Source organism: Anopheles coluzzii, chromosome 2, assembly GCF_943734685.1.
Source record: "Anopheles coluzzii chromosome 2, AcolN3, whole genome shotgun sequence".
NCBI classification, from domain to species: Eukaryota; Metazoa; Arthropoda; class Insecta; order Diptera; family Culicidae; genus Anopheles; species Anopheles coluzzii.
The window spans coordinates 89,327,100-89,354,651 of record NC_064670.1 but is presented as its reverse complement, the minus strand read 5'-3'; the positions used below and the strand labels follow the sequence as shown (position 1 = coordinate 89,354,651).

At 42.5% G+C, this 27,552-nt stretch overlaps 1 protein-coding gene across 1 annotated transcript; it reads left to right on the top strand.

The window, feature by feature from the left end:
* Positions 1–5,781: 5,781 nt before the first annotated feature.
* Positions 5,782–25,969, top strand: LOC120950987 (uncharacterized). The gene is made up of 6 exons (XM_040369440.2): positions 5,782–6,313; positions 21,103–21,253; positions 23,643–23,717; positions 23,812–23,972; positions 24,060–24,233; positions 24,297–25,969. Exons 2-6 carry the CDS (start codon positions 21,173–21,175, stop codon positions 25,744–25,746), a joined length of 1,941 nt encoding a protein of 646 aa, XP_040225374.2. The 5' UTR covers positions 5,782–6,313; positions 21,103–21,172; the 3' UTR covers positions 25,747–25,969.
* Positions 25,970–27,552: the final 1,583 nt, after the last annotated feature.

The window sequence follows — 27,552 nt, the reverse complement described above, 5'->3', positions numbered from 1 at the left end:
ACGAAATCATTCGCTTGCATTCTCCAGGAGTTGGGTTGAGTGCAGCTGATGCATCGGGCACGTTTGACGAAAGACTCGTACGGACGCATCCCTCCCCTGCTGTTGTTGGACCCTGCCCTATTTCCCTGCCGTTTGTTACTCTGTTTGTTTATTTGCGTGCACCAAACACGGTGGCGGCGGCGGCACGCATACACGGGTGCGGGAAGGGATGGGTGGGATGGGTAATCTCACATTTGCATAAAAATCATCGGGATGCACGCAATCAAAGGTACTTGTGTTTGTTTGTTTGTTTTGTGCCGTGGGGTCCTGTCGGTTTTTTCGATTAAAGCATAAAGTGAGGCGATTTTTTTTTCTGCCCTCTCACCATGCTTTAGCAGCATAAGTGTGGCATTGTTTAATCTGATCGACTGTTACAGTTGTTTCTCCCCTCGCTGCATTAGCTGGTTTGCCGGTGGACGAATTAAGTGCGATTTATGGTTCCAGTTGGTTTTGCTTAGTTAAAATTTATGGCTTTTAAATGTGTGTGTGTGGCCCACGGTAAGGTGATTTTGTGGAAAATTCCGGATTCACCCTTTTACAGCAAACGTATGTGTTTGTGTACATGTTTGCTGTACTTTAAAACGCACGTGATTTTGTAGCAAATCAATCGGCCGGGTAAAAGTCAGTTAAATTGCTGTCGGGAGAAATGTTAAATTCAACTGTTGGAAGCTACCACTACGTCCTCCTCAAAACAGTAGTCATCAATGTAACGATAATAGCCGTTAAACTGCCACGAACCAGCAGCATACTGTGCTCTGCTTTGCTAAAGTCTGGCGTCTGGAGGAGGAAATCAAAGTTTCAATCGAACGTTTCCCATCGCTTCGGCGTGGAATTGGAACGTTCCTCAACAATGCAATCATAACCACTTGATGCTACCCTTCCAAACGGCGGTTATGCGCTATGATGCTGCGTCGCCGAAGTTTAGGCACTTTTGACCGTTCCGAAACGTATCGAACGGCGGTCTTAAGTTTGGCAGCATCCTTCATGGGAAATATGGGAGTTTCATTTCGATGCAAATGGTACAGCGGGCCATGTTTAGAGCGCCATGAATCTGTTTTGCTTTTGCAAGGTGGGGAGTTATAAGCTAATGGGAATTATGCCATTTTTATCGCCATTGCGCCACTGCTCCAGTGTGGGTTTGGAGGGCATAATTGGTGATCCAAAGCGCATCCATTCGCAATGGGGAGAGAGTAACGAGTAACGAAAATTTGAATTTTTAAATTAAAAAAAAAAAAACTTGGAAGACATTATATGTCCAATCGGCTGCTAATTGCTGAATCATTTTCAAATAATAAATAATGATAAGTTTTAGAAGTAGGGGTCATAACAATATCTCAAATATAAATGAACAGTTCATATATTTGTTAAATTTGAACAATGTAAGAAATAATAAATTAAAGGACATTTGATTTTTTTTAAATTTATTATCAATCGATTAATTAATAAAAAATATAAAATACGGATACCCGCATACCAATAGGGTTGGAAACATAAATAAAATCGAATTGAACTTTTCACCTATACCCGGCTGCATGCGGCAGATGATTTTAATCTTTCGCACAAACTGGCCCAACTTTCATCTCACATGCATCTCCGTACCGACAGACGGAGGGTTTTTAGGTAATGAAGCCAACCTACCCGGTTCGGTATGTTTGTTTTGAAACCTGATCAAACCAACCACAAATCCTAAAACGCGCCATGCACACAATGCCAGAACACACAATTCTGTTGTTGCAGTCCTAAACAGCCTGCAATATAGCATAGCTGGCGAAACAAGGCCCGGTACCGGTACCCTTTGAAACGGGCGAAAAGTAGCCGAAAATTGTCGAACTCCTCTGAGTGAGTGCAACCCTTCACCAATAGTCGCGCTAATGTAGGGATGGAATAAAAAAAAAAGAAAGGGAAGGGACAGGAAACAATAGCGTGCCGTTGGGTAAAAAAATATAATAATAATCGTTGATAAGTGCAGTTGGGAGGACGACGGTACAATGCGCGCGAACGCTGCGATTATGCAAGCAAGAAACTTAACCACCGACAAACCGACGTGAAACTGGCGTTACAAAAGTGTCCCACACGAAAGTACTGTCATTTACCAGTGAGGCGAACACTCCTGTCAAAGTAAGCTCTGTTCACTGCTGCTTCGATGTAAACAACTTTTCTAAATACAAATGGCGAAGGAAGTGTGAGGCAAGATTTTGTGAGTATTATTGGATAAAACACCCAGGAAAATCATTTTATAAGTTTTCAAATCAATGCAAAAGATGTGAGAAGTACATAAAACAATACACATTGGAATTTGCGAAGAAAAACAAAAAGGGGATTTAGCAGTTTCTTCTCTGTGTCAGTGTAGTAAGCGAATCATTATAGAGATGGCGCTAGTGTTTAACGTATTTTCATTTGAAATCAGGAGACAACTTTTGAAGCTCATTTTGTTCGAAGTGTCATGTCGGTTTGTCGGTGACTTAACTACTAACGGTAGTGTTTTTTTGTTTGGGCTTGCCATTCGGAAGGGTGCTCAAACGATGATTGATCTCGATTTGGTGACGTTGGTGACGAGTTGCCGGTCTGGTAACGTTCTAAGGCGGCGCTCTGGGACCAATCGAACGAGACAAACAAACACGACTCTGTTCGATAGGTGCTCTGTCAGCTGTTCGATGTCTTATAGACCTGTCATGATGCACTGCAATACGCCTTTCTTTTCGTCTCGAAAATGAAGCATTTTCATAGTTTAAATGAATATCCACCTACAGGGGGAAGATTCAACTCATAATTTACTAGTTATTCACATCTATAATAACATAGAAATCATTCAAATTTAATATTGAAAAATGTAAACAAACGTCCATGCCAAAACACATACAGTGCATACACATGGATTATGTACACACAATAGTTTAATACGTTTCAATCCTTTATATTTGATGTTATAATTGATTGAAAAGTTTAACAATAATTATTGATAGCTATTTTAAATATTTTGCACGCAATTTTAAGAAGAAAAAGAGACAAACTACGAAAACAAACTTAAAAATGTCCCGAATTGAATTCTATCTACTGTAGCTGTGAAGCGTTTGACAGCCAAGGTACTCACAGCACAGGTGGGTATCGAACATCACAGACAGAATCAACTGACATGTTCGACTCGACGTTTGTCTTGTTTGTTTGTTTGTGTCTGACAGTGCACCTCCATATGATTATATGGGTTTGTTCCAAGGTGTGTTTATTAAGGAGGTGAATTGTTAGCGCGTTTTCCGGGCGCCATCATTGAGTATTGTTATGTCAAATCGCATACAATTTTCTATACCCCCCTCCAGCCCTCCCCGATTTTAATACCGGAGCCCCCAGTATTGTTATGTCAAGTCGTGAAATGTCAATTTGCTCTGAAGCACTTCACCTCCTAATATCCATACACCTTGGGTTTGTTCGTGTCGGATGTCGTGTTCGATTGCTGCTAGAGCGCCGCCTAAGGTTGCAGTCGTGCGGCGGGTACTGTGTTGGAAAGCGTTGTGTTTGAAAAGGACTGAAGCAGAAAGGGATCGTTTAACGTACCATCACGTGTATTGTGGTGTGCGCGTATGACTTTAGCGATTGTATGCAAAAAATATAGTTGGATGGTAGTTTTTTGTGTGATCTTATGGCCTACTGAGCCTACTGTTTTGAAGAACTCTTACTGAAGATGGCAAGATTGAAGGCAAAGGGATGTCGTTATCCGTAGATCTTCCGGATTTTAGTTAATGAAATGATTGTAGTATGGTTTATCAAAGGTTTTCAATCTCTCATTCATTCAACCTGTCAACAAAATTTGAGATGAGTATTGGAAATAGTAATAAAAAAATGAATCCAAATAACGGTCAAAATCGTCACGCTTTATAGCTGCTATTAAATTACCAATGTGCTAGTTCAAGTAAATATTTTTGTAAAGAGTATTTTCATACAACAAATACATTAAATATTCATGGCGTATAGTTTTTAAGACGATTAATCAACCCTAATTTAATATCGTTTTTTACCAATAGATTTTTTTAGAAAACATTTTTTGTACAAAAATTGTATGTCGTATACCAAATATTTAACGTTCTTTGAATATTTGATGTGTAAATTATAGCTTTATATCCTTAAAAAAAGAAATTATCCTATCGTAACACATGTTGCACATGTTGTGTAGAAACAAAAGGAGAAACAAAAAGGAGAGAAACTATGATGATATGCTTGTTCGGATTAGTGAGGGCAAAGCGTGCGTATAGCTACATGTTCATTGTCAGTGTGCGTGAGTGCACACTGAAATAGTAGCAGACATTATAGCTCACAATTTAATTTCAAATGTAATTTCAGTTTATACATTTTGATTATTTGTTATATTTTTAGAGGAAATAATGAGAATGAAAAATTGGGTGCATAACTATACAAAATAATTTTTATTTTGTTTGTGTATTTAAAAGCTACCGACTTTGTGGATCTACCTTATGTGAGTATAGATTTTTCCATGGATAATGGCCCAGAAATGTCAAATTCATGAAATATGTTTAAACTCAGTGGCTAAAATTCACTTTGAATCAATTGATTAATCATAATTAGAATATTATTTTAATCAATAAATATAGGGTAAACAACTGTTCATGAAGAAAAATGATGCTTTTAAATATCACTACACAATAGATAGTTGCTCAAAACTATTGTTTATCAACTTGACTATCGCTGCAAATGTTATCGACGATTGAAAACAGCTTTCAAATTAATCCGTCTCACGATAATCGACATTCTACTGTATGTTTAACATTCTTCAATAGGGGATAAACTGATACCATCAATGATCTAAAAAAAATCGTATTTTAGCTCTAACAATGTGATAAATTTATGTTAATTGCAGTTGATCTTGTCTTATAAATTGTACAAAAGTTAGTCGAACGTTAGCATAACATGCATGAGCTAACCACATTATTACACAATAGATGGGTACAGTCTGTTCCCGAGTTACGCGGTTTCTGCGTTCCCGACAAATCCGCGTAACTCGAATATCCGCGTAAGTCGAATTTCAGGTTTTTTGACTAAAATACTATTTATTACTCGCAGTTTTTTATTTAAATTAATACTTTTATACACTTCATCATTTATTTGATATGATTCGTGCAGAAAATTGTAATATTTCTGGCTTTTAAGCGGTTTCAATTTGTTAGCAAAAATGCAATTTATACCGAACTTGAAGCAAATTGTACTGATTTGACATTTAATGTGTCAAATTTAGAAAACCGCGTATCTCCGAATCCGCGTAAGTCGAGAACCGTGTAACTCGGGAACATACTGTATATCTTTTTAGGCTGAAAAATACAGCTTTAATCGTAGTTCTGAAAAAAACTAACGTTGAAATTATTTTTATCTGTGAATGCCATAGCATTTGATGAAAGAATGAAAATGATGAAGGTTTTTTTTCAGATTCGATTTAGCAGAAAATTGACATAAATATTAGTTGTAAGTGTTTAACCTTTTAGTGAATCTTTTTAATCTAATGCGTAAAATAAACAAAATCCTATGATTATGTTAAGTGTAGCTATTGATACTCATTGTATTTAATGGTATTTAATGATCTAATAAAAACGAGCTCTTTAAGCAAGTTTTTCCCTTCTTATGTTTTTTAGCTTTATGCCTTTTTCCAATTTCAAATTGTGTTTTGGGAACCTGTTTATAACACAATATCCCATAGTGCGCTTGTGCTTGGTGCGCGGAGGGGAAAAACTACGCTCGCGCTGCAAGCTGTTTTCATTTCAAATCCGAAATTCAAACGGACCGCGTGAGGGTAAAGCGTTCGTGGTCCGGACAACATCCGTTCCAAAGTCCTAAGTGCGTGTGCGTATGGAAAGAATTTCGTGGTGAATTTGGTACTCGCAGTTGTTGCAAAGCGCTTGCGACTGAAGGTGACTGTTTATTGGTACAGTTTTGCTTGTGCATAGAGAATCGTGAAGCCGGTGGTGAACGATTAAACAAACCCTACTGCAGGGAATGTAAGACGCGACAATAGGGCAGTGTGCACATGTGCATCGTGAGAAACAAGGCGCGCACAGTGGTCGTGTTAGGCTTTGCAGTGCAATGAGCAAATGAGCAGCGTGGGCTTGTCTTAGATCGCGCTGCAGCTATCGCCATCATTTGTGCAGTGCAGTTGTGCAGTGACATTCGTAAAGTGTTCTGAGTGTTTGTACGATGGAAAGAAACCCACCAGCACCATCAGTCAGAAGTCTTTTCCACGGTTGAGAACATCGAGTACGACCATTTTCAAATTACGGTAAGTCGAGTCGAAATTGATCGCTACTACAGCACAGGATAGTTATAATGGTTTTACCAGTACCCCTTTTGGGTTTTTTTACTGTCTGGTTTAAATGAAGCCCGCAGTGTTCGCTCCATCAACAAAAGGCTCGAACGGTACCATCATCAAAAGCCTCACTTCCTTTGACACCAAGCGTCGTTACAAGCGACGACAACTTCCTTCCACATTATCCTATTTTCTTCGATAAATTGTTCTTCCGGACGGAGCCGTTTGGAATTGTCGCCGGTTTTTGTTCCCCCAATGTTACCGCTTTCGCCCTTGTGTTGTGCCCGTTGAGGGTGAGTTTGCCACGGCACGCTGTGAAGTGCCGATACGCATGCGATACGCGCCAGCGGCATGCGCAAAGCAAAGGCGCAGCATGTCGTAGCAGCAGCGGGGGGGTCGGACAGGGATCGTGTCAGTCTTTTTTGTGCACTTTATTGCCCATTGCCCGGACACCAGTGATCGGCAGGTTGGCATTGCTCTTGTTGTTGTTGTTGGACGGACTTTCGGAAGTGTGCAAGAAGAGGTCGATCGGGCCTGTGGTGCGCAGAAGAGTGCATTTTCCTTCGTTTTATGCATGTTTCCTTGCATATTTCCTTTTCGTTTCTTGTGTGTGAAAATTACCGATCGGTGCGCGGCGGTAGGTGAGGCACCGTTGTTTGCCGACCCTATTGTCTCAGCCGGTGAACCGTTTCGCAAGAGGGTTTGAGAGTGGTTAAGAACCTTTTTTTTTGCTGTATTCTCCCAGTCAACTGCCATTCGAATCGTTTAAGTGCTGCTCCCTTTTGTTCATTTTTAATGGCATTGGTGGGAGAAAACAGGAAGATTGTGATTGTGTTTGCGGTTCTAAGAACAATTCAGCCTAATGGTCTGTTTGTTCTGTGAGAAGTAAGCTTTTTTTTTAAATTTTCTGACTTCATATCTGAGTTTTATTTTCAGATTTTTGTTTATTGCTTAAAAATGTGTAACAATTTAGAATACTGTAAAGAGGTACAACTTGCGCAGCATTCTGTTGCGCAAAACTTATCCTTGCGCAGATGTTTGCGAGCTTGCGGCACAGTACGTGCCTTCATGTGTTTCAACTCTACCCATTTAACGTTTTTTTCCTCCTTTTATTAATGGCCCTGTGCTTTAACAGGTGTTACAAATACAGCAAGTGCTGCGTAAAGCTCATTACTATTCATTTGATTCAGACTGTCGCACAGAAGGAATGCTTTACCGGTTGCTTCACTTCACTAGCGCAACAGAAAGAAAGCTAATAATTTAAATTGACCTTTAAATGGGGCTTTGTTAAAATGGGGACCGTTTTGTCAGACGACAGACCGGAGAAAACACAAGGCCATTGCACAAAACAACGGCCCTCCTTACACGTGTGAGGTACGAAGGGGAATTGTAATGTTTTCGCATAGCTTAAAAGTGTCATCACCGATTAGTCTTGCCGATTGTACGCAGAAGAGGATTGTTTCCATGTTTTTGGTGTGCCGGGGAGAGACGGCGGCGGGCGAAAGGTGGCCGAAATGGCAGCGACATCTGGAAGGCGGAAGAAACAGGCCGACTCATCATCGCGCTCGACACACCTTTAGAAATTAGCGCGAATGGATGGATGTACGTAGGCACGGGTCGAAAGCACCGCAAGCAGCACCGAATTGCCGGCCAACCGAAGATATGTGTTTGCGTCTGTGCATGAATGGAGAGTGGCGCGGTGGGTTTGGGATTTTGGAATTGTTTCTGTTGCGCAATCGCGGACAATCTCTCTCGCGCCGTCGGTCGACAAATGCGCGTCACGCAGACGAATTATTTTTCGCCACCTTCATGCGATCTAGGAAGTGCTTACGAAACGAGTGCAACGAGAGGGGGAGAGGGCGCTGGTCGAAGGGTTGCTGTTGGCTTGTGCCCGACTGCGCCCGAGGCCCGATTCCGGACACAGCGTTATTGTCTAGTGCGCCTGAAACAACTTTGCAGCGAACATTGGAATTTGCTGAGCGACCCTTGATGGAACTGATGGGCGAAAACGAAAGAGGCGCGAACTACTATGCTAAGAATGTGAAATTGAGCTTAATCGGGAAGTGAAAATAGTACCCACCAGATACAAGCAGGAAGAGATCTGTTCCGATCTCTGTTCGCTCTGGGCGAAGATTGGACCGGAGCAAAGAAAGCGGAGCGCAACATGCTGATGGGAAGCTGCTGTTGTTAGGGCGCAAAAATGTAGCAAAACATAACAATAAACAAACCCCCGGTGCGTGCGTGTGTGTGCTTTGCAGCAGCAGACTGTAGCTACTAACAGAGGTGTTGACCTGTTGAGCCTGATGAGTCCACGCCTGTTAGCAATTCAAGCCGGAATACGCCTGGCGAGCGCTTCTCGGTGCGCGCAGTATATGTAACGTTATGTTACGTTACGCAGCGAAGCAACAAGAGCAGAGAGAAACACATCCACATCGGCAGACGAATTAGACTGAGGGGCAAGATTGCTTTCTTTTTCGAATCGTATCGATCACACGAGATCGGCCTGACAGCCTGAGACGAGCAGTTTGAGCGCGAAGCAACGGACTAGCGGAAAAACAGACAATTCAATGCGCGATCAGAAGACAAGCGCGCACTGATTTTTTTTTTGTATGCGTACACTGACAGACTCTGGGCGGCGGATCTGGATCCGCATCTCCGGATCCTCTTCCACCGAAACCGAGCATTTTTCTATAGCTATAGCGAGCCGTGTAATCTGATCATCGAGCAATTGGGTCATATGTACAATTATCACAACACACAACCTCAACTAGCCTGAATTCTCCCTACCGGGGGAGGGAATGGAATGAATAGGGTTTTTTTGTTTGTATTATTGCCATTGCCACTGAGTGTTTTTGCTTTTTAAAAAAAGGGCAACTAAACACTAAAAAACCAATTGGAGCGCCGAAGAAAAAAGCCGGGCGGTACCACAATTGTGCTGGCCCTACGGTAGCTGCAAGGAATCCACGGTATGATGGATGATCGACAGAATTATCGACATGGGCCAACATGTGTGATAAATCATGCGAAAACTCTCCTACAGCGTGTGCAGGGCAAGGGTGTAGCGCACTACTCGCAGGTGGTTCATGTATGCAACGCACGAATGCGCGCCGATGTGTCGATCTGCGCAGTGGCAGATTAAAGGGGCACGTACCGGCAGGTATGGTAGACCTGTGTAAATCCCGCCAGCCAGATACTGAGGGGTGGCACACACAACTGTTTAGCTCACAATGTTACTGTTTTTTTTAATGAAGCCATATAAAATATGTCGATTGGTGCTGTATTGGATGTGTCGATTATAAATGTTATGTGTATGTATGTGTGCTTGTGTATCATTGAAATGGAATATTTTATTGGTGGCACCCAATGATACACTGATGGTACCGATAGAATATGCATGTTTGTGTATCTTTGTGAGTTTCAAACATTAAATTGATTTAACTTTCTGTTATTTTGTATTGCTTGTGAGATAAATGATTACAGGTAACCTAAAAACATGTTACTATTCTTGCAGTACAATAGCACTGAAGGCACTCCTTAGTCTTGATGGAGTCTTATTGCACTGATTCCGGACTTTTCATAAGACTTTCTAGTTTTCGGTCAAACGAAATCAAAACTTCAAATTCTTATTTTTGATACTAACCAATGAAGATCACAACATCAATACACAAAATTATCGCGGTTTTGTGAACGGATCAGCCAAGCCGTAGATCTCATGATTCATTTCCAAATAACTGTTTAAACTCATTATTGCCTAAAAGAAGACATTCCATTCTCAACGTCCTTGGCATTACCATGACTTACTTGTATGGCCTACTCAAAAGCAATGAATGTTTTCTGTTTCTGAAAAGCGATACTGAAAGCATGAATTATACTAGCTAATTATTTTATTTGTTGTTCACCATCCACCGATCCTGTTTCAAGCGCTAACTTGTTTCCCTGTAATAACCCATGTGCTGTTTGTGACGATGATAGAGCAATAGCGGATCGATTTGTTCGCGACTTATTCATCGCGCTTCATCACAATGGAGGGAAGGAATGCATGGCCAGCAAACGGAATTGATCCATCCGGAGCCGCAAACCGGTCCCGGGGCAGAGATTCCATCGTCATTCGATAGCTAATAAATATGCAATGACACACTGACGCATTTATCGCTAGCGTCTCTGCTTCGCCCCGACGAAGATGCCGAGCGGACGGGAAGCGTACTGTGAGGGTACTCGCCGGTGAAGGACACTGGAGGGTAATCGGCGGATGTCAGCTCGGACCGATCGGATGCTTAACCTTGAAAAACTAATCACTAATCAGCGCAACGGCATTGGCGGGTATCGATCCCGAGAGAAAGCCGATCCGGTTCTCGGTGAGGAGGTCGATCGATGGGTCTCGAAGAAGAAGACCAACCCAAACAAGATGGGGCTTTTCCGATGAGCTGTTGAAGATTTCTCGTTTGCGTGTGGAATATAGTCGACCTTTTACCGTGTACGCTTGGTTCCATGTACCCCGTGTGGCTAATGAAACAGGCCAGACCAATTGATCCAGTTAGCTCGTGACTCATAAGCGATGTCTCTAATGGCCGGGGCGTGTGACAGCGAAAATTGCCACCGTCTTTTAGTGCCACTCAACTTAGGTCCTCCAGTGGTAGAGCGTCGTTGTTCAAGTGCCTGAAGCATCCTACGACCCGAACTGAAGTGTGGGCCCTTTTCCCATCTTTGTTGGGTTGCTGTTGGCAGCTCTTGGCAAAAAGTATGCACAAAGACGCACCCATTCGCCATTCCACGCCACGCTCGGGGTTGAAGCTAATGTACATTAGCTCCAAACGTACATACACACACACGCCGACGCCACTTGCACGGGTAAATTGCATTTATAATTGTAGTTATTGTAGCGTGGGGAACTGGAAGATTAGCGTCGGCTACACATATCGTAAGAAGAGCGCGATCTCGCGAGGGCATCACACCGATGACGATCGAGCCGGAGCTGCCAGATACATCGTATTAGTTGTTTCTTTTCCCTGTTGTTATGTATGCGCATTGTTGGGGGTGTGTGTATGTGTTTTTTTGAGGGGGATGATGAGCGTTTGTTGTCTTTCTTTCGTGTGCGTTCCGTTTGCGCATAATGATTTGCGGCCATTGTTACCACCATCCTCCTTTCCCTGGGCACGGTGCGAAGAGATCATACCCGATGTCTAATGTAGATGCACGTGTGCGTGAGTGTTTAGGTGTTTGGGGCACTTTTTTTTGTTTATTTCACATTCCTGAGCCGTTTTTTTAGAGCCGTTTTGATTTGTTGCAATTGTTTACACCAAGTGTATACAGATCATTAAAATCTTTACCAAACAAAACGAAAATAGGCTGCCCAAGGTGTCTAGTCTTGGCATCAGGCGATATGATTTATGGCTTTGTCTTGAGCTGTTTCCATGCATTTTATGGTGTCGCTGGGAGTGGCAACCATGAAACATTGCGATGAATTTAAACGTATGCGATTTATACTTTAAAGCAGCTGTGTCAAACTCAATTCATAAGAGGGCCGCAAGTACAGATTTTCAGTGATTCGTGGGCCGCAAAGTTGAGAATAAAAAATATACCTCAATAATCATATAAAATACTGTTTAAAATCATTATTGTTAAACAAATTGACTTTTTGTACTCCTTGCTTCAAATCTGGAATAGTTTCTTATTTACAAATTTGCTATGTTTTTTTTATTGTGCACTTTTTTATTTAAAAAAAAATGTTTAATGCACTTTTAAAGTCACATGCGTTGTTTTCATCCTTATTATTAAAATAGGAAATTTCTCATTAGTCGCGGTCTAACACGGCACTTCTGTTAGAAAATATCACTCAACCACACTTTTTTACTGAGGTAGGGGAAGTCTACCAGCTTGTTGCGGAACTTTTTCAAGCCATCCGAGCTATCCACCGCTGGATGAATAACAAAAATATTTGCATGCAATTTTTTGATAGATCAAGAGGAAAATTGTAAAAAAAACGTGTTTAAACATTATTTTTCGCTAATTTCTAAGTTTGAAGGGGTATATGGTGGTATATGGTGGTATGGTGGCATTTCTTATTACAAGAACCCGTATTTTACGAATATTTTTGTTAAATTACGATAATTTTATCTGACGAAGATTCGTGGTGTGTGATCCCATAAAGATTGGCAAATCTTGTTTTGCACTTGAAGGGAGATGATTCGCGAATTGAGGTATGGACTGTGTGAGCTAATCTATTAATAAGCTATGTATTGCAGGGCTTTGGCATTTCGATTATTTTAATCCTTAATCTAAATCTCTTAGTCTTAAGCGTAATCATATCATTTTGGTTTAGATTTTTGGGGAGGTTCAAAAGTACATTAATTCGTCTTGCAAAATGTGGGGTAGACAAAATTCCAACTTGGCTACAATCATCTTTATTAAAATTGATGGTGGCATGATTATGACAAAAAAATAGAAGTGGCTCCAATCCAACATCAATGATGTAACATTATAAGGTTGGAGCCGTGCAAATCGGAGAAATTCGGAGCCGAATGAATCCTTTACTCGGCACTCGGGCATTGAGATGGTCAAATTCGATGTGACCGACCGGATCCATTTCTCACTGTAGATTAGCCGCTCCGTGCAACAACCGATGACTCCAACGGTTCCGAATGGTTTTAAACGGCTCTATAGGCTTCGGACGGCACCGAACGGAACTTTTGGTTTGATTTGGCCCGATTCGAAGTTGCTATAGCTAAGATCGAAAATGGTTTTGAGCCGTGGATGCGATTCTGACAATCCATCATTAGTTGTTGCGAAGTTCCCAAGTGTGTGTATCAAGTTATTTTCATTACTTTTTCGTTGGTAGAAGGTCGCAAATCTATTTTTCCATATAGAATGTGCAATCGAGTGTGCACAATACTATGCTAATATTCAGAATTTAATCGAAACATAATACCGACTGAGTTTGCGTTCAATTCAATGTTTCTTAAGGGTCTCGATTGTTCTGTACGATTGTGTAGAATAAGTTTATGAGATGTTATGGGTACATTCATGTTAGATTCGAAAAATATGATCGAATCTGAATCTCTTCTAAATCTAAATGATTGTTCTTCTCTGGAAAATTAAATACACTTCGACAAATCGTAATAACAGTTTTTTGGTTTGGAGTGATTTTAGCAATTCTCAAAATATTCTCGCGGGCCGCATTCAGCATTGACGAGGGCCGCATGCGGCCCGCGGGCCGCCAGTTTGACATACCTGCTTTAAAGAGATCAGAATAATGCCAACTGTGTGACCTCAACATCTGAACACCTGAATGCCAGTGTAATGAAAAAACCTTTGAAGAAGACTGGGACTTTGGATACCTTACTGATATTTGAGTTGGAATTTCGCCATATCATATTGTATTTTTATTGAAATTTTGACAAAATTGAAAGCCAAGGACCTAATTTAAGAATGCTACTACCAATTGTATTGTTTACAAAGTGCAATTAGAGTGCTATTGGATCGGGTTGTGATTGCATTTTTATTCAATATGGAGCAAGAATTAGACACTTACAAGCAGCATGTAGTTTTCAGCACAAAGTTTTCACGTACTGAGTTTCTTTAGCTATCTTAACTTGGTAAACTTTACTCTCAGACCATAAAGTCTCAATTTAATACTGCCCATCATATTGCAAAGCAACTAATGAACAATGATGATGGAGAACGTATCGGATTTGCGGAATGTTTTCCACTGCAGCTTGTGATACCCAATTGTATTCCAGAATCGTGAAGAAAATTTTTTGATTCCTCTTAAGCGATGCACCAGACGCGTCTTAAGTGACGTAATTGCCGAAAAAAAAGTTTTTATCCATATTAAAGTTCAATTTGTCACATCCGACGAATTTTTCTGATATCTGATACCTGATCATTAATTAAACACGATCTTAGTTTTTTACTGCTAGCCAATAGCTTCGATCACAGCAGAGATCTCAGTTGAGCCGATCTCGGTTATTAAAAGCCGATAATTACTGATTACTAGCATTGATTCCTAACTTAACCAATTTTGCAATTTTGCAATTTTGATTTCTGGATTGATTTTCACAGTTTTTTATTTACATTCTTTATTCTTTAACCAAACGTCCCACTGTCCCACCTGTGTTCTCTTCAATCTTTAACCTTAGCAACCCCTTTTGTTTTAACTCATGCTAAAGCCAGGCTGAAACTCGATCTATTACTTATACTTTTACGCCTGCGCGAATTGACTTTGCAGTGACATAGCTCGCTTGATGATTGTATTATTTCGTAGGTGCAAAAGTGTTAGACACAAGCTTAGAATCCACACCACAGCAGTTTCGAACACCGAAAGCGACGAACCTGTACGACAGTGCCTGCAGTGCAGCGAAAAAAATAAATAAATCAAGGTCGGTTGTGTATTTCGGTTCAGCATTTTAATAACGCCCATCTTAACCGACAATTCGCGATGGAATGGAATATTTAATGTAGCATGTACATGCTTCGAATTGATTTGAATCCAAAAACCCTTTCTGCTTGTTTATGGTAGAATTGTGTTTACCTCGTTCGAGCGGCGCTTAGGCATGGTGTGGAATGTTTGCTTTTAATATGCGACGGATGATGGTAATGTTTTATTTTTATAGCTTACGCTAATCGAAGGTTAATGTTTTAGTTTTCAATACAAAACTAACCATATTTCAAAATCTAATTTGATCCTCACTTCCAAGGGTTTGACCTAGAAGGATTAAAAATTGAATAATAATGATTGCAATTGTATAAATTACATTTAACGATGCTGTTTATTTCATTAAGCACTTTTTTATTAAAAGCTGTTTGCTGATAGCACACTGACTGCTCCATGGAAAAGCCATTAACACTTTACAAGCCGTTAATAATTAACCGAAGAAGCTAACATGTCAGCATTAAAAAAAAATGTTCCAAACTTTAACCATGATGAATGCATGTTTCATTACCTTCGTCCGTCGTCCATCATCCGGAAACGCATATTTGCCGGCGCATCGGCGGTTCTGCGTCTGTGTCATTCGGTGCAGTTCCCACCGGTACAATGTGCAGCAAGGTGCCATCGATGCGTGACCATGCAGCCTGCATGTGTGTTTCTGTGTGTGTGTGCACCGGTAAGCGCATTAGCGGCTCGGTTAAAGCGATAGCCCTAAGGGAGCGCGTGCGTTAAAAGATAGTTCAAAATTAGTTTCCAACCACCATTAACGGTTGGATGTGTTGTTCATGTAGCTTACCAACCCAATAGGGAAGGGGTTCGGCGGAATGCAGAGGCACACGGAGGGGTTCAAAAATGAAACAAAAAAAAAATACGGTATCGATCATTGTTCGGACCCTTCGATCCGGATGCGTTTATCAACCTCGGCCACCGGGCCTTGGTCGACGGCCAGGTGCCTAACCGTTACTGCCGGCCAATCAATGGTGCAACATAGTTAGCCCTGACGGACGGACGGGTGGTGCATAACGGCGGTGAGCGAAATCATGCATAACGTCTTTCCGTCGTGTCCCCCTTTGTTATTGCGTTGCGCCGTGGACAAGTTGTGGTCAAGTTCATGCATCAGCGGTACCAAGAGCGGCTGGTTTGACCATTTTTCCCCCTCCTGCTTACGACTTTTCCAGCGGTCAACGCCGCCGGCCGGGCTGTGTTTTTCACAGAAGTTAGTCGCGCGAGGGTTCGTGTTGTGATTTATCGGCCGTCGTGTAGCGTTTGTTGGCTTACGGGCAATAAATAGCATTAGCAAAAGCGTACGGAGAGAAGCAGCAGCGAGCTGGCCGACCGAGAAAAGGGACACTGGTCAGAATATGGTTCCGTTCCGGAGCGACCTTGTCGGAGACAAAATTGAATGGGAGGAAGTTACAACAGTCCGCCCCTATCTTTACAGTGTTGCTCCTCGCCGTCGGGGTTTGACCAGGGCGGTCCCTTGTCCTGCAAGTGCTCGGGTGAACTACCGTTTCGTTTTCAATGAGTGAGTGGCGGTGTGCGCTCTAATCGTTTCTCAATCGTATCGCTGTTGTTATCCTTTCACGCAATGAATTATTTATATTGGTTTCTAGCAATGATATAATCCCAGCAAGAGAATGAAGTGCTGTGCGAGTTTGTGACCTTCAATCTGGCACGCACAGCAAGTAGGCTGCCTTAATGCGTCTGGAAGCTCCGATCTGTGGACAGGCGGAACTGAAATGAATCATTGCTAATCCTGTGGCTACGACTCGGGGCGGAATTTTATGCCGTTCTGCGCTACCAAGCCTGAAGCGCGCTGAGCGCTTAAGCTAGCACATGAGCAAGAATTATTAGAAACACGCTTAAGAAGGCGCAGAATGAAACTTCACGCTTTACTGAGGCTAACCTGCAACTGAACGGCAATGAGCGTAGGCTGGTTCTGGTTGCTTTCAGTGTGTTATTTCTTCTTATTTAATTGAGACTGCTTCGTTTTCTGAAAGTAATGTTCAAAGTAAACCTAAACGTACATCGATCGATCGAAATAAGCCTCAAGAAATGAGGTTGATGTGTCCATTATTCCGTTTGTATAAGAACATTAAATTTAGCTCAAACAGTTCGTGTCGTTACCATTCCCTCCCACTTGACATTCGTTAGCATTAATTTATTTCGCCGCATACAGGAGGTCACTTGCCAGCATATTTTGTCGGCAAGCAATAGGCATCGCTATGTTGAATGAATTTGACCCTATCGGTATGCAGCGAGCATAATTCCGGCACTACCATCGGGACTTAATTTTTTTTTTACAGAAAAACTAGGTTATGTTCCGGTACGGCATTTTTTTGTTTATGTCCAGGCCATTCTACAGGCATTGGATTTATAACATTCGACCCCTCCCTCACGAGTTCGGTAAAACACTTTCAATAAAGCTTGCGCACACCTGGCACTGCACCACGACCGGAAGTGTCTGCGCCGGGTCCCGTTTGACCACGCTGCTCCTTGGGACGTGCAGCAAAACAATTCACATACACACAATTATTCGGCCCCCGGAAAGCACCTTTGTCCCCGGCAAACCGGACTGTGGTTCAGTCCACAACCACAAGCAACGAGGATTGTAGGTGAATTTTCCGAGCAAAAGTTCTCACCGTCAATAGGGGGCGCAGCACTTGTCGGTGGTGGTGGTCTGCGGTTCTGACAAACCAACCGTAAAGCCAGCCAAAAGCCCGCTCCCCCCCCAGCTCTCAGTTCTCGGTTGGTTGATTGGAGAATTGCGTGTCTCGAGCGGGCAACTGCTGGCAGGAATGACTTTGCCTGCCAAAAAGGGTGGTTGGTACGGGGTAGTCGTCTTGCTTACAACTTCTTCATGGTCACTTCAATGAGCGAGGCTCTCTTTAGCACAGGAACGGAAAGGAACGCCGGGTCGTGGTGCGAGGCCTCTCCGCCGTGTTGCGTTGCCGAAAGGGGGTGCGCCGAGGCTTAAATGAGCCGAAGAATCGCACTCCCGTAGCGGCGACACGGTTCCGTGAGCAAAGCAATAAGAACGAGCGCTTCGCTCTCTTGCGAGTTGCGATGCGGGCCAAAAGGCAGTGAGATGTGAAGATGTTTCCTACCACTTCGAGGTCGTAGAATGTGAATGAGAAGAAGAAGAAGAAGAAGAAGAAGGAGAAGAAAAAGAAGAAAAAGAAGAAAAAGGAAAAAATAAGCAGGAATGGAAAACTCGGTAAAGCCAAACGTTCCAGAAATATTCCACACTGTGCCGGGTTGTAGATATAACCCAAAACCCCGAAACTCAAAATTACATCCGGCCAGTGTGTGTTTGTTTGAAGATCGGGCAGCAAAGATAAGAAGTGGACACATTGGTCGGAGACGAAATAAAAATAGGGCTGGAATAGAATTTCATGGCAAAAAAGGGCGTCAAAATGAAGGGAAGAAAGATCGAAGTCGAAAAATAAATAACTCAAGATTAAGGGTACGATCGATCCGGTTTTTCCGTTGCCCCTAATAAACCATGTGCAAGAAGCGAATGCGTCTTTGCTGGCCAGGGACAGTTTTCGGGCTGTCCAGATGGAATCGATTGGCATGAATGGTGGTTCCGGTGCGATAAGCAACATGCACAGCGACCGGGCCCGGGTTGACCAGTTCCCATGGCGCCTTCTGCCTATCTCTGTTTATTACTTAGCTCCCTTCTCTTGCTCCTCGTTACCGACCAAAGGGGAATGAGGGATGAGATGTGAAAATTAAAGTACTGCACGCACTCTGAACCGCGCCTGGTCTGCCCGGGCCTGGTGGGGTCTAGAGGGTAATTACGTTTCATAAAGAAATTATCACCTTTTGCCACTGCCGGTCATTAGCGCGTTACATTTGATGCGTCGGTGTCCACCGAAAATACGGCTTTTGTCCCCACCGCCACTGCCGAAAGCGCTTGGATCGATGCAATCGATGTAAAATACATTTGCTGCGCACGTTAAAAATAAAGGGAGCGAGAGCGAGAGAAAGAGGAAATAAAAATCTGCAACATCTGATTACACCCAGGAAAACTTACTGCCGCACTTTCGATAGAGCTGCTTAAAAATAAATTTCTCTTTCATTTACTTTTTACAGCGACGGGAGGGTAATGTAGCGATCTTGTTTTAGTTTCCTCTTTCTTTTTGCTTTTTTTTTTGTTTTTTCGGAGGGTAGTTAAAATTTTGCGCGAAATAGAAGCGCAGCCGGGTGGTTTGCGTAAAAGTAGAAACAACGAAAACGAAGCACACACTTTACCGTCGAGATCGGAATCGCTGAAAGTAAAGGTCAATTAAACGGTTTGCGGCGAGCCTAGTTAGTTAGCTTGGCGAGTCGCGAAAGCGAGGGAAAACTGTTGCTTGTAAAACTGAATATTTAATGGAACGGAAGGAAACATTGGAGCTAGTATTGGTGGGTTTTGATTTAATAATTTTTCTTTCTCTAAAATTTATTAAAAATTCAAAATTTATTTATTTTGTTGATTTCTAATGCAACGATCCATAACGAATAAAAAAAATGGTTGAAAGCTAATATATTATTATAGAAAATATTTCATATCTTTTACCTTTTTGTTCGTTCACTGACACGTTGTAAGTGTGTTGCAAGGGAAAAACTCCTAATCAAAATAATCAACCCAACACGTGCGATGAGCAAAAACACACGAATGCCTTCGCTCGCCAGTAAAATCGATGCAGGTGCAATCCTCATTACGATAAATGTCTTTATTTATTTACTTTTCACTAATCGTGAATGCGTTCCAACGATCGTGCTCGAGGCTGCCCTACCAGCACACGTACGCGTCGGCCAGACCATTCTATCGCGCTTCCACCAGACAAGGGCCTGCGGGACTGCAGTAAAGCATTGTTGCGTGTCGTTTTGTTTTGCCCGTTGACGGTTATGTCTTGTATGTTTCGGGCGTATGATCGCGTCGTTGTAGCCCCCCCCCCCCCCCCTTGATGACGAAACCTGGGCAATGTAAAAGAGGAGCAATTTCTTGCTAGGTTATATCATATGCATACGCCGGCGGAGGCATTATGGGCCCAGGTAGGTAGGCCTAACCCGATCATCGGCACGTCGAAAGGGTGCTGATTGTGGCCTTTTCTTCGCTTGGTAGTTTGGGAAGAGGCAAATTGGAGGCAAATTATGTGCAAACTGGAGCGCATCGGATGGTGCTCTTTGCGCCAGACATCGCGTGGTGTTGTATAGCACGGGCACCATGCCATGCAAATGGTGCTCTTCAGTCTTCACACTCTGAGGTTTGTGGTTTGTGGATGGTTCACAGAACTTTTTGTTTAAATGTTACACAATGTGGGAGGGAGGGTGGTGATTATCCGCAGTGATGCAAACTATGTTGTTTGGGCGTGCGTTAGAACGTTTAAGCGATTATGATGTCGTTTCTTTCGCACGCAGGGGTGTGTTTTCGAACGATAATGGGCTAGAGATCCCGTTGTGGGGTAGAAAGGCTTACGATTATTTAATGGAATAATTATTTTATGCGGAAATTCTTCTTGATCTTAATTCCTTTATGTTAAGGACGTGGTGTCGACATGACAATGATTGTTTTGTTAAAAACCGAAACGTGTAAATTCAATTTAACAGTAATGTCAACAGGAAGTGGATATGATGCGATCAACATACAAGAACAGAAGAATACATAACATCTGTTAATTTAGTAAGAACAACATATATTCGGATTTTTTGGTCATTTATACAGCAATGTGATATAGAAAAATGGTGAAATTTCTTTTTGTCGGTCTTTAGTTGTCAAAATAAAATAAAAACATGAAAATATCCTTCTATATCCAAATTCACCATTGAAAATTATTGAATTAAATAAACTAAAGAAATCAAAATATGTAGGGTTGGAACATTTAAATAATAAACAAAAAATATCTAACAAAAAACTAATAAAATTAAAAAACATTATGCTACCCAAAATGCTGACAATATAAACGAATAAGTAAGTGCTTTATTTTTGGCAGGAAGCAAAGCGCTTCGATAGTTTTTCAGGTTTCTTTTTTATTTATTACTACTTGTAAGTATTTTTTTTATAATTTTTTACGGCATTTATTCATATTTACTTTTTTCATGGCTTCTCTTTTGATGTTTTGATGTGTTTATGTTTTCAAATGTTTTATTTTCCAAATTATTCGTCTTTTTCTTAATTGTTTCGCTATTGTTCATCTCATTGTTGCTTTAATTTACTTACGGTAGGGTTGATATATGTATTGGTATCATATCATTTGTATCTATCATCATATGTATATATCTATTATGTTATAATTGAAATGACTTTAAATTTTCTATATCTCTTTTTTTCTTTTTGTTTGCATTTCAGAGAAGTCAGCTGCTTAAACAAACACTTTGTAGTTAGCAAGCTTTCAATCGATCATCATGATAGTGTCGTGATGGAATCCGGAACCATCGTCGTCAGTCATTCGCCAGCAGCCATTCCACGAGCATTCCTGAATGAACGTTCTTCTTCCATGGTAAGTGGGGTGGCCCCATGGGTGCTGCAAGTGATCGAGGGAACAAACAAAAAAGCACTCTCCATAACATTTGTTTCCATTTGTTGCAAGTAATGCACTGTGCGGCATATGTTTGCGTTTGTTCGATTAAAACACTTTTGTTGCGACAGTTTCAACTTCCGTTCCGTGCAGCAGTGCAGTCGATCGGGGTTGGTGCGCATTTTTACGCTCACCGACAAACGAGCGGGTGAAATCATCCGTTTTACATCCATCCGTACGAATATCGTGGTGAGTTGTGGATTTTTTTCCTCCTTTCTTCAACCGAAGCCTAAACCACCGTGCGACCCGCTGTGCGCAACCAACACCGGACGATCATGATTGATTATACACCCGTTAGGAAAGATGATAAATGATAAAAACACCGGTGTGGCCGGAGCAGCGTCGAGGGGAAAGTTGTCTGGTTGACACATTCTTGCTCGATGAGTGTACCGCGCTGTCGAAAACTGAACCGCAGGCGCGAAAAAGGTAAAACCTTTGCGTAAAACCGAAACACCTCCCGGGAGAGGAGTACTGGCTGCTGGTAGATACCGCCGGTTGAAACCAATCCCGACACCCGTGTCTAATCTAACCGTACAGTGAAACTGTGGTTTATGATTTCGAAAGTGATGCTGAAGTTATTATTGTTTGTGTGCGGTGTGTGCATGTTACTGCAGCGAGCGTAACGCTAGTTCGTTAGTGCGAGTGAACGTGATGAATTTATTTGAAACATTAGAAAAGATCAGAGCAGGGAGAGTAGGTAAGAGGGAAAGGTTGCCCTAAACCGAATCCAACTCCAAACCAGAAGCCGAAATTAGCGACTGTTGCTTCGCTGGAGATGCGCCACTGTCTTGTTGCTGTTGCGAGCGATATATGAAGCAAATGAAGCAAAATCAGATCGAATCGTGAGCGTGGGACCAACACTTAGTGGCCTTTACCGGCAGCGCCTGCCTATTAGTTCGGGCAAATGATGGAGTACGCGATCGATGCTCACGGTCGAGAAGTGTGGCAGGAAATATGCAAGTGCAAGCACTGTTTGGTATTCCACCCCGGCCTCTGCATTACTGCCATTGAGGGGGAGTTGTTTGCTGTGTGGAGTAGCAAAACGAAGAAAAAAAGGGTTGCCCATTAGGTGGCGTTATGTAATGATAGTGCATTTATTTGTTTGCTTCCAGTGCCCCTTTATTATTATTCCTTGTGCACGTGTGAATCCTAATGCCCCTCATGACGGTACGTGTGGGATGGGGAAGGGTTTTTTTGTGAAGATGAATATCCAACAGACGTACATTAAGTAATTAATCAACGATTGTATCGTTGGAATAAAGCTTGTGTAAGAACAAAATTACACGTCTCGTTTGTTTGTGTGACCTAACTGAAGAGATTTGAAAGCTTACTAGCAAATACAACATTGAATATTATAAGTTTTTAAGTGGTTTGGTAAAGAAACTGCGCGCATCAAGAACTGCTGCGTTTTAATACAGAAAAAAACATAAGCAATTTTGGCCATTGGTTGGGGAAGGTAAGTAAATACTACCTCATAAACTCAATATAATAGTAACTATTTGCAATATTTAAATATTATTTTAAATATTAAATATTTAAATAAATAAAAACAAATTTTGAATAATGCGCGCGCTTGCAGATCCTATTTGATTACGAACGAATCTCAAGCGTTACACATTGCATTGTTTATATTTTCGGTAGGTTTCCTATGTGAATCCTGTGAATTTCCTATGAGTTGTCGTGATTATTACGCACAGAACTGGCATAAAAACTAATAAATCAATTGAAAATTTTGTGTTCTGGTAGTTTAAGTCTCATTGTACAACAAAGATGGACACTCGATCATAGAGCAGGATTGCCATCGCATTTTTTTGGGATATTTTGCTTTTGCTATCAATTGTTGATTAACAGCCAGCTACTGGAGAAAGCATTGAAATGCAAAGAATGGGACACAGGAGAAAACAGAAGCTATATATAACAGAGAAAAACATCTCGCAAGCAATGAAAAAGTTTGCCGACATTCTAAATTGACACGGAAAACCCTGCATGTCGTTTCTAGTAGGACGCTGATGAGGCACCTCACTAAATCCAATATCTTGCCACGGCTTGGATCACGTTCATTTTTTGTTAAATAAACAAGAAACGGAGTCATTATTATTACGCAATTCAGCAATATATAAGAGATTCTATCGGATTTGAAAGATCAAAAAGCTTATATTTGGCTTATTGGAAAAAAGTGCCTATTTATTAGCAAAGCCATCAAACCTCGTGGATTTGAGTAATTTATTTACTTCCACTAAATGCGCATATCATTAACGATGTTGTTTTGAATTTCATATTAATATCAGTTTTACACTTCTTTTATTTTCAGACTATTCTTCCGACGCAAGGCAAATTACAACAACATCCACCGAGAATGTCACAGCTGGAAACACTTGAAGCAAAGGTAAATAAGTGAACGAACTAATAAGCGCAAAGTAAACGACAGTACGCCAAGAACAGAATGTAATAGAGTGCATTTTTTCATGTCCTTTTTTTAGATGGCCAATATTGAAGTGTCGCTGTGCGCAGGGACGCCCAGGCGAAGAAAAGGAACATCCCTTGGAGGATCCTTGTCTGCCCGCTCTTCGCCACGACCCGAAACGGCACCGTCCCGTGAGCTCCGAACCGCTTTGCAGGACCGAGAAGCAGTGATACAGAGGTAAGCGTAAATGTTAAACAGCTAAACAGCTTTTGGCCGTAGCTTTCATCTTAACTCATCGCATTGTTTACACACTTTCATTTGTAGTTTACGACTCCAGCTTGGCCTGGGGAAGCTGCCTCGACCAACAGGACCACCGCTGGACGACACGGAACGGCCAGTGGCCGAGCAACGCCTAGCGAAACTGAAATCGGACGCCGAAACAAAGCGACATGTGATTAAGAATCTAAAATCCGCCCTCGAAAAGTTGGATGTAACAGAGTAAGTCATGCAAAACACAGATTTGCTGGACATTCACTAACTGACTGCGCTCTCCTATTGCAGCAATATCGACGTACGAATACGGCAGGCCGAGCTGGAGTATGCTCTAGGGCGCGAGGAACTGCAGCTACTATCGCTGGTCGAGGAAGCGCGAGCCCTACAGGGACGGCTAGACAAACCAAAGCAAGAACCAAACACGCTGTACGGGCTGTTGCAATCGGGCGCTAGCTTGAGTTTGCTTGCCGTCCGCGCGTCTACCGGACGCTGGAACGCAAGCACCAGAAATGAGCAGCCCGGCTTTTGGGTCGACTGGGTGCTGGAGGGCGAAAGTCTGCAGCGTGGTGATCGCATAATTGAAATCAACGGCAAACCGATCGGTGGCCGCAATCGGGAAGAAATGGTTCGTGCCATCGGGTCCCACTCGAAGTCGGAAATAGTGGTCGCACGTCCGAGAAAGCCATCCGCAGCGGGTGTGAATCAGCTGTCCCATCAGTCGCTGCAGCAATCGCAGGCCGACAATATTCGACTGCAGCACCGCATCTCGTACCTCGAGGATCAGGTGAGGGAGCTGCTCGCTACCAAAGACCAAAGTGGCGTGATCCGCAGCGGTGTGGCAGTGAACGGCAGTGGTGGGGCGCACATCACGTCCATCAGCATTACGTCACCACCGTCGACGCCACCGGAGGGGAAAACACCACAACCGCCGCATATTTACAACTACATCGACGAAAAAGGATCTTCGCCGCGCAACGGCAGCCCGGGACACGTTACAACGACCACCATCATCAAGGAGTGCGATCGTATCAATGGCGAACTGACAAACGGTGCCTCGGATGTGATGAAATATAATCTGCGAAATTCGCTATCCTCCTCGAAGATCAGCATCAATGGGGGCGATTCGCTGACCGCCCAGTACTACAATCGCAAGGAAAGGGATAGGCGCGAGCGCGAGGCACGACGGCAGGATCGCGAACGCTATCTGCAGCAGTTCGGGGCGAAACTGCAGCGCAGCACGACTGATCTGGAGAGCGATTGTGATCGAACTCGATCGCTACAGCACAGTCACAGCCGTAGCCACGCGCGAAGCGTAGAGCATTTGAACGGTGAGCGGAAACGTTTGGTGGCGGCGACCACCCACGAAACGGCCACTACCGGTCGCCGCGGTGACAATCGCACAGTAAAAAGTCTGGACTTTGAGTCGGACACCAATGACCAGTACGCGTCGGAACCGTCGGGACCGATCGGGAAACATGGCGGTGGTGTCCGGCCAGCACCACCAAAGAAGCCGCTCCGCTTGTCGCTGCAGCGTGCCCAAAGTCTGCAGACGGTGGATGGATTGATGCTGGAAGCGGCAATAGCGGCTAGCAATGGGCACGATAGGAAGCGGGGCATGAAACGATCTCACAAGAGTGGCACCAAAGTGGTCGATCCGAGCACGACGATGACTTCCCAATACATTGAGAACAGTGCTCCGATGCAGACGGCTTCGCTGGGGCGTCAGAAGTATATGTAGAATGCGTGTTGCGAGAAATGGCCGAGTGTTATTGTATGCCTTGACTATGCGCAACCTTTTTTTTTGGGTGAGAGTATATACATAAATCGCAAATGGAATATGAATAGCAATACACTATGTTGTAAGATCTAAATTGTGACAATTGACTGCTAATTCGTATGATGGATTAGCGTTGTACGATTTTGTCCGTTAATAAAGAGAAAAGCGAAAATATGAATATTAACTTAGCATCCTTTCAATTGACATTTGAATGCAAAATGGGAAAATATGTAATGTTTTGGTAGAAACATGTATATCATGTATGATAAAATTAAAAAAAAAGTGAGTATGAATGAAGGGATTCCCAGCGAAATGTCTTAACTGTTAGCATCGATAAATGCGCCACTATCACCATAAGCAGTTTACAAACCCCATCACTAAATGCTGAATGAAGAAATTCTTAAGACAATGCTCTATATGAAGGATCTAAGCGTTTCTATAGCAAACTCTGTTTCGAGGAACTGCTCGATCATGGTGTAGTTAGATGCAGTTGTCTGGTTCTAGCTGATCCAAAATGTGATACTTTTATTTATTCATTAATCCACTTGACAGTAATGCCTTGGTGAATCTTAGTCCTTACATATGAATGATACAGCACGAAGAGCAGAAACAGGAATATACTAGATTACATTATGTTTGAGGTCGCCTGCTGAGCAGTCTGCCTTTGAAAGATTGTACCGATATGTTAAAGTCTAACGGTGTGTAAACCTCATTGAGCGATCTGCTCATAGCTGTTAAAGGATCACCTGATCTATAATTGGTGCGACGACGGGGGATCGTGAGCAGTGGACGTGAGCGTAGATGTACCATTGGGGCATGTATGTCGAGTTGCTGAAGCAGTATAGGGCTGTCAATGTTACCAGTTAGTAGACCTGCTACGAATAGTTGCTGAGCAATTTGGCGCCTATCCTTCAGCTGGGGAAGGCCAAGGAGCTTGAGACGATTCTCATATAGTGGATGCTGACTGCCAGGTTCCCATGGTAGTAGTGAAACTTTCCATGGTAGTAGTAACGGGAGAATTTACGTTGAATGGATTCCAGTCTATCAAATAGGCGCTGGGTCGATGGCTTCCAGGCCACGCTGGCACACTCGAGCACTTGTCTTACGATGCTGCAGTAGATCGCCTTAAGACACATGGGGTCTTTAAAGAGTTCACGATCCAAACATAGTGCTGGTGGCACTTTTGTAGTCAGCTAGTATGTTTTGTTAATATCTACAATGTGCTATCTACTGGAAGCTACCCGGCTCGATGCCATATTTGATTTTTTTCACACCTTTTCATAACTCTTGAATCAGACGTTTATGCATGTTAGTTACATTATCAAGATAATGAGTCATCTTTCGCCAGGAAGTCTCTTGTGACAATTTATAGCTATATTTTATAATGTTTATTACCCAATATTTCTACGAACAAACAGAACCTTTAATGTTGCCGTGTAAAGGAAAATTTTTGGTTTATCTAAGATGTGTCAAACTCATTTGTTCGGTGGGCCACTTGTTAACCCATCCACAGTGTCGCGATTTTGAAAAAAGTGATCAGAAAATTATCACCTTTTATTGTATCTGTTTTCGATGACACCAAAACTACACTTCATACAAAAAAGGATTCCATAGGGACATATCGAGCACTGCTCGGGATAAACTGTGAAGGCTCGCTCACCTAGCCCAATCAGTCTAGACTGTCAAGGGGTTAATCTGAAATTCCTTTTGCGGGCCGCAATATCTAATGCAATAAATGTGTTCCATTCAAATATAGCCTGGATTAAT

Bases quoted from the DNA above. Each gene is read 5' to 3' on its own strand.
- LOC120950987 (XM_040369440.2), top strand. From the start codon at position 21,173: ATGGAATCCGGAACCATCGTCGTCAGTCATTCGCCAGCAGCCATTCCA. The intron at 21,254-23,642 runs GTAAGTGGGGTG...TTTTATTTTCAG, and splicing joins ATGAACGTTCTTCTTCCATG to ACTATTCTTCCGACGCAAGG. The intron at 24,234-24,296 runs GTAAGTCATGCA...CTCCTATTGCAG, and splicing joins GAAAAGTTGGATGTAACAGA to CAATATCGACGTACGAATAC.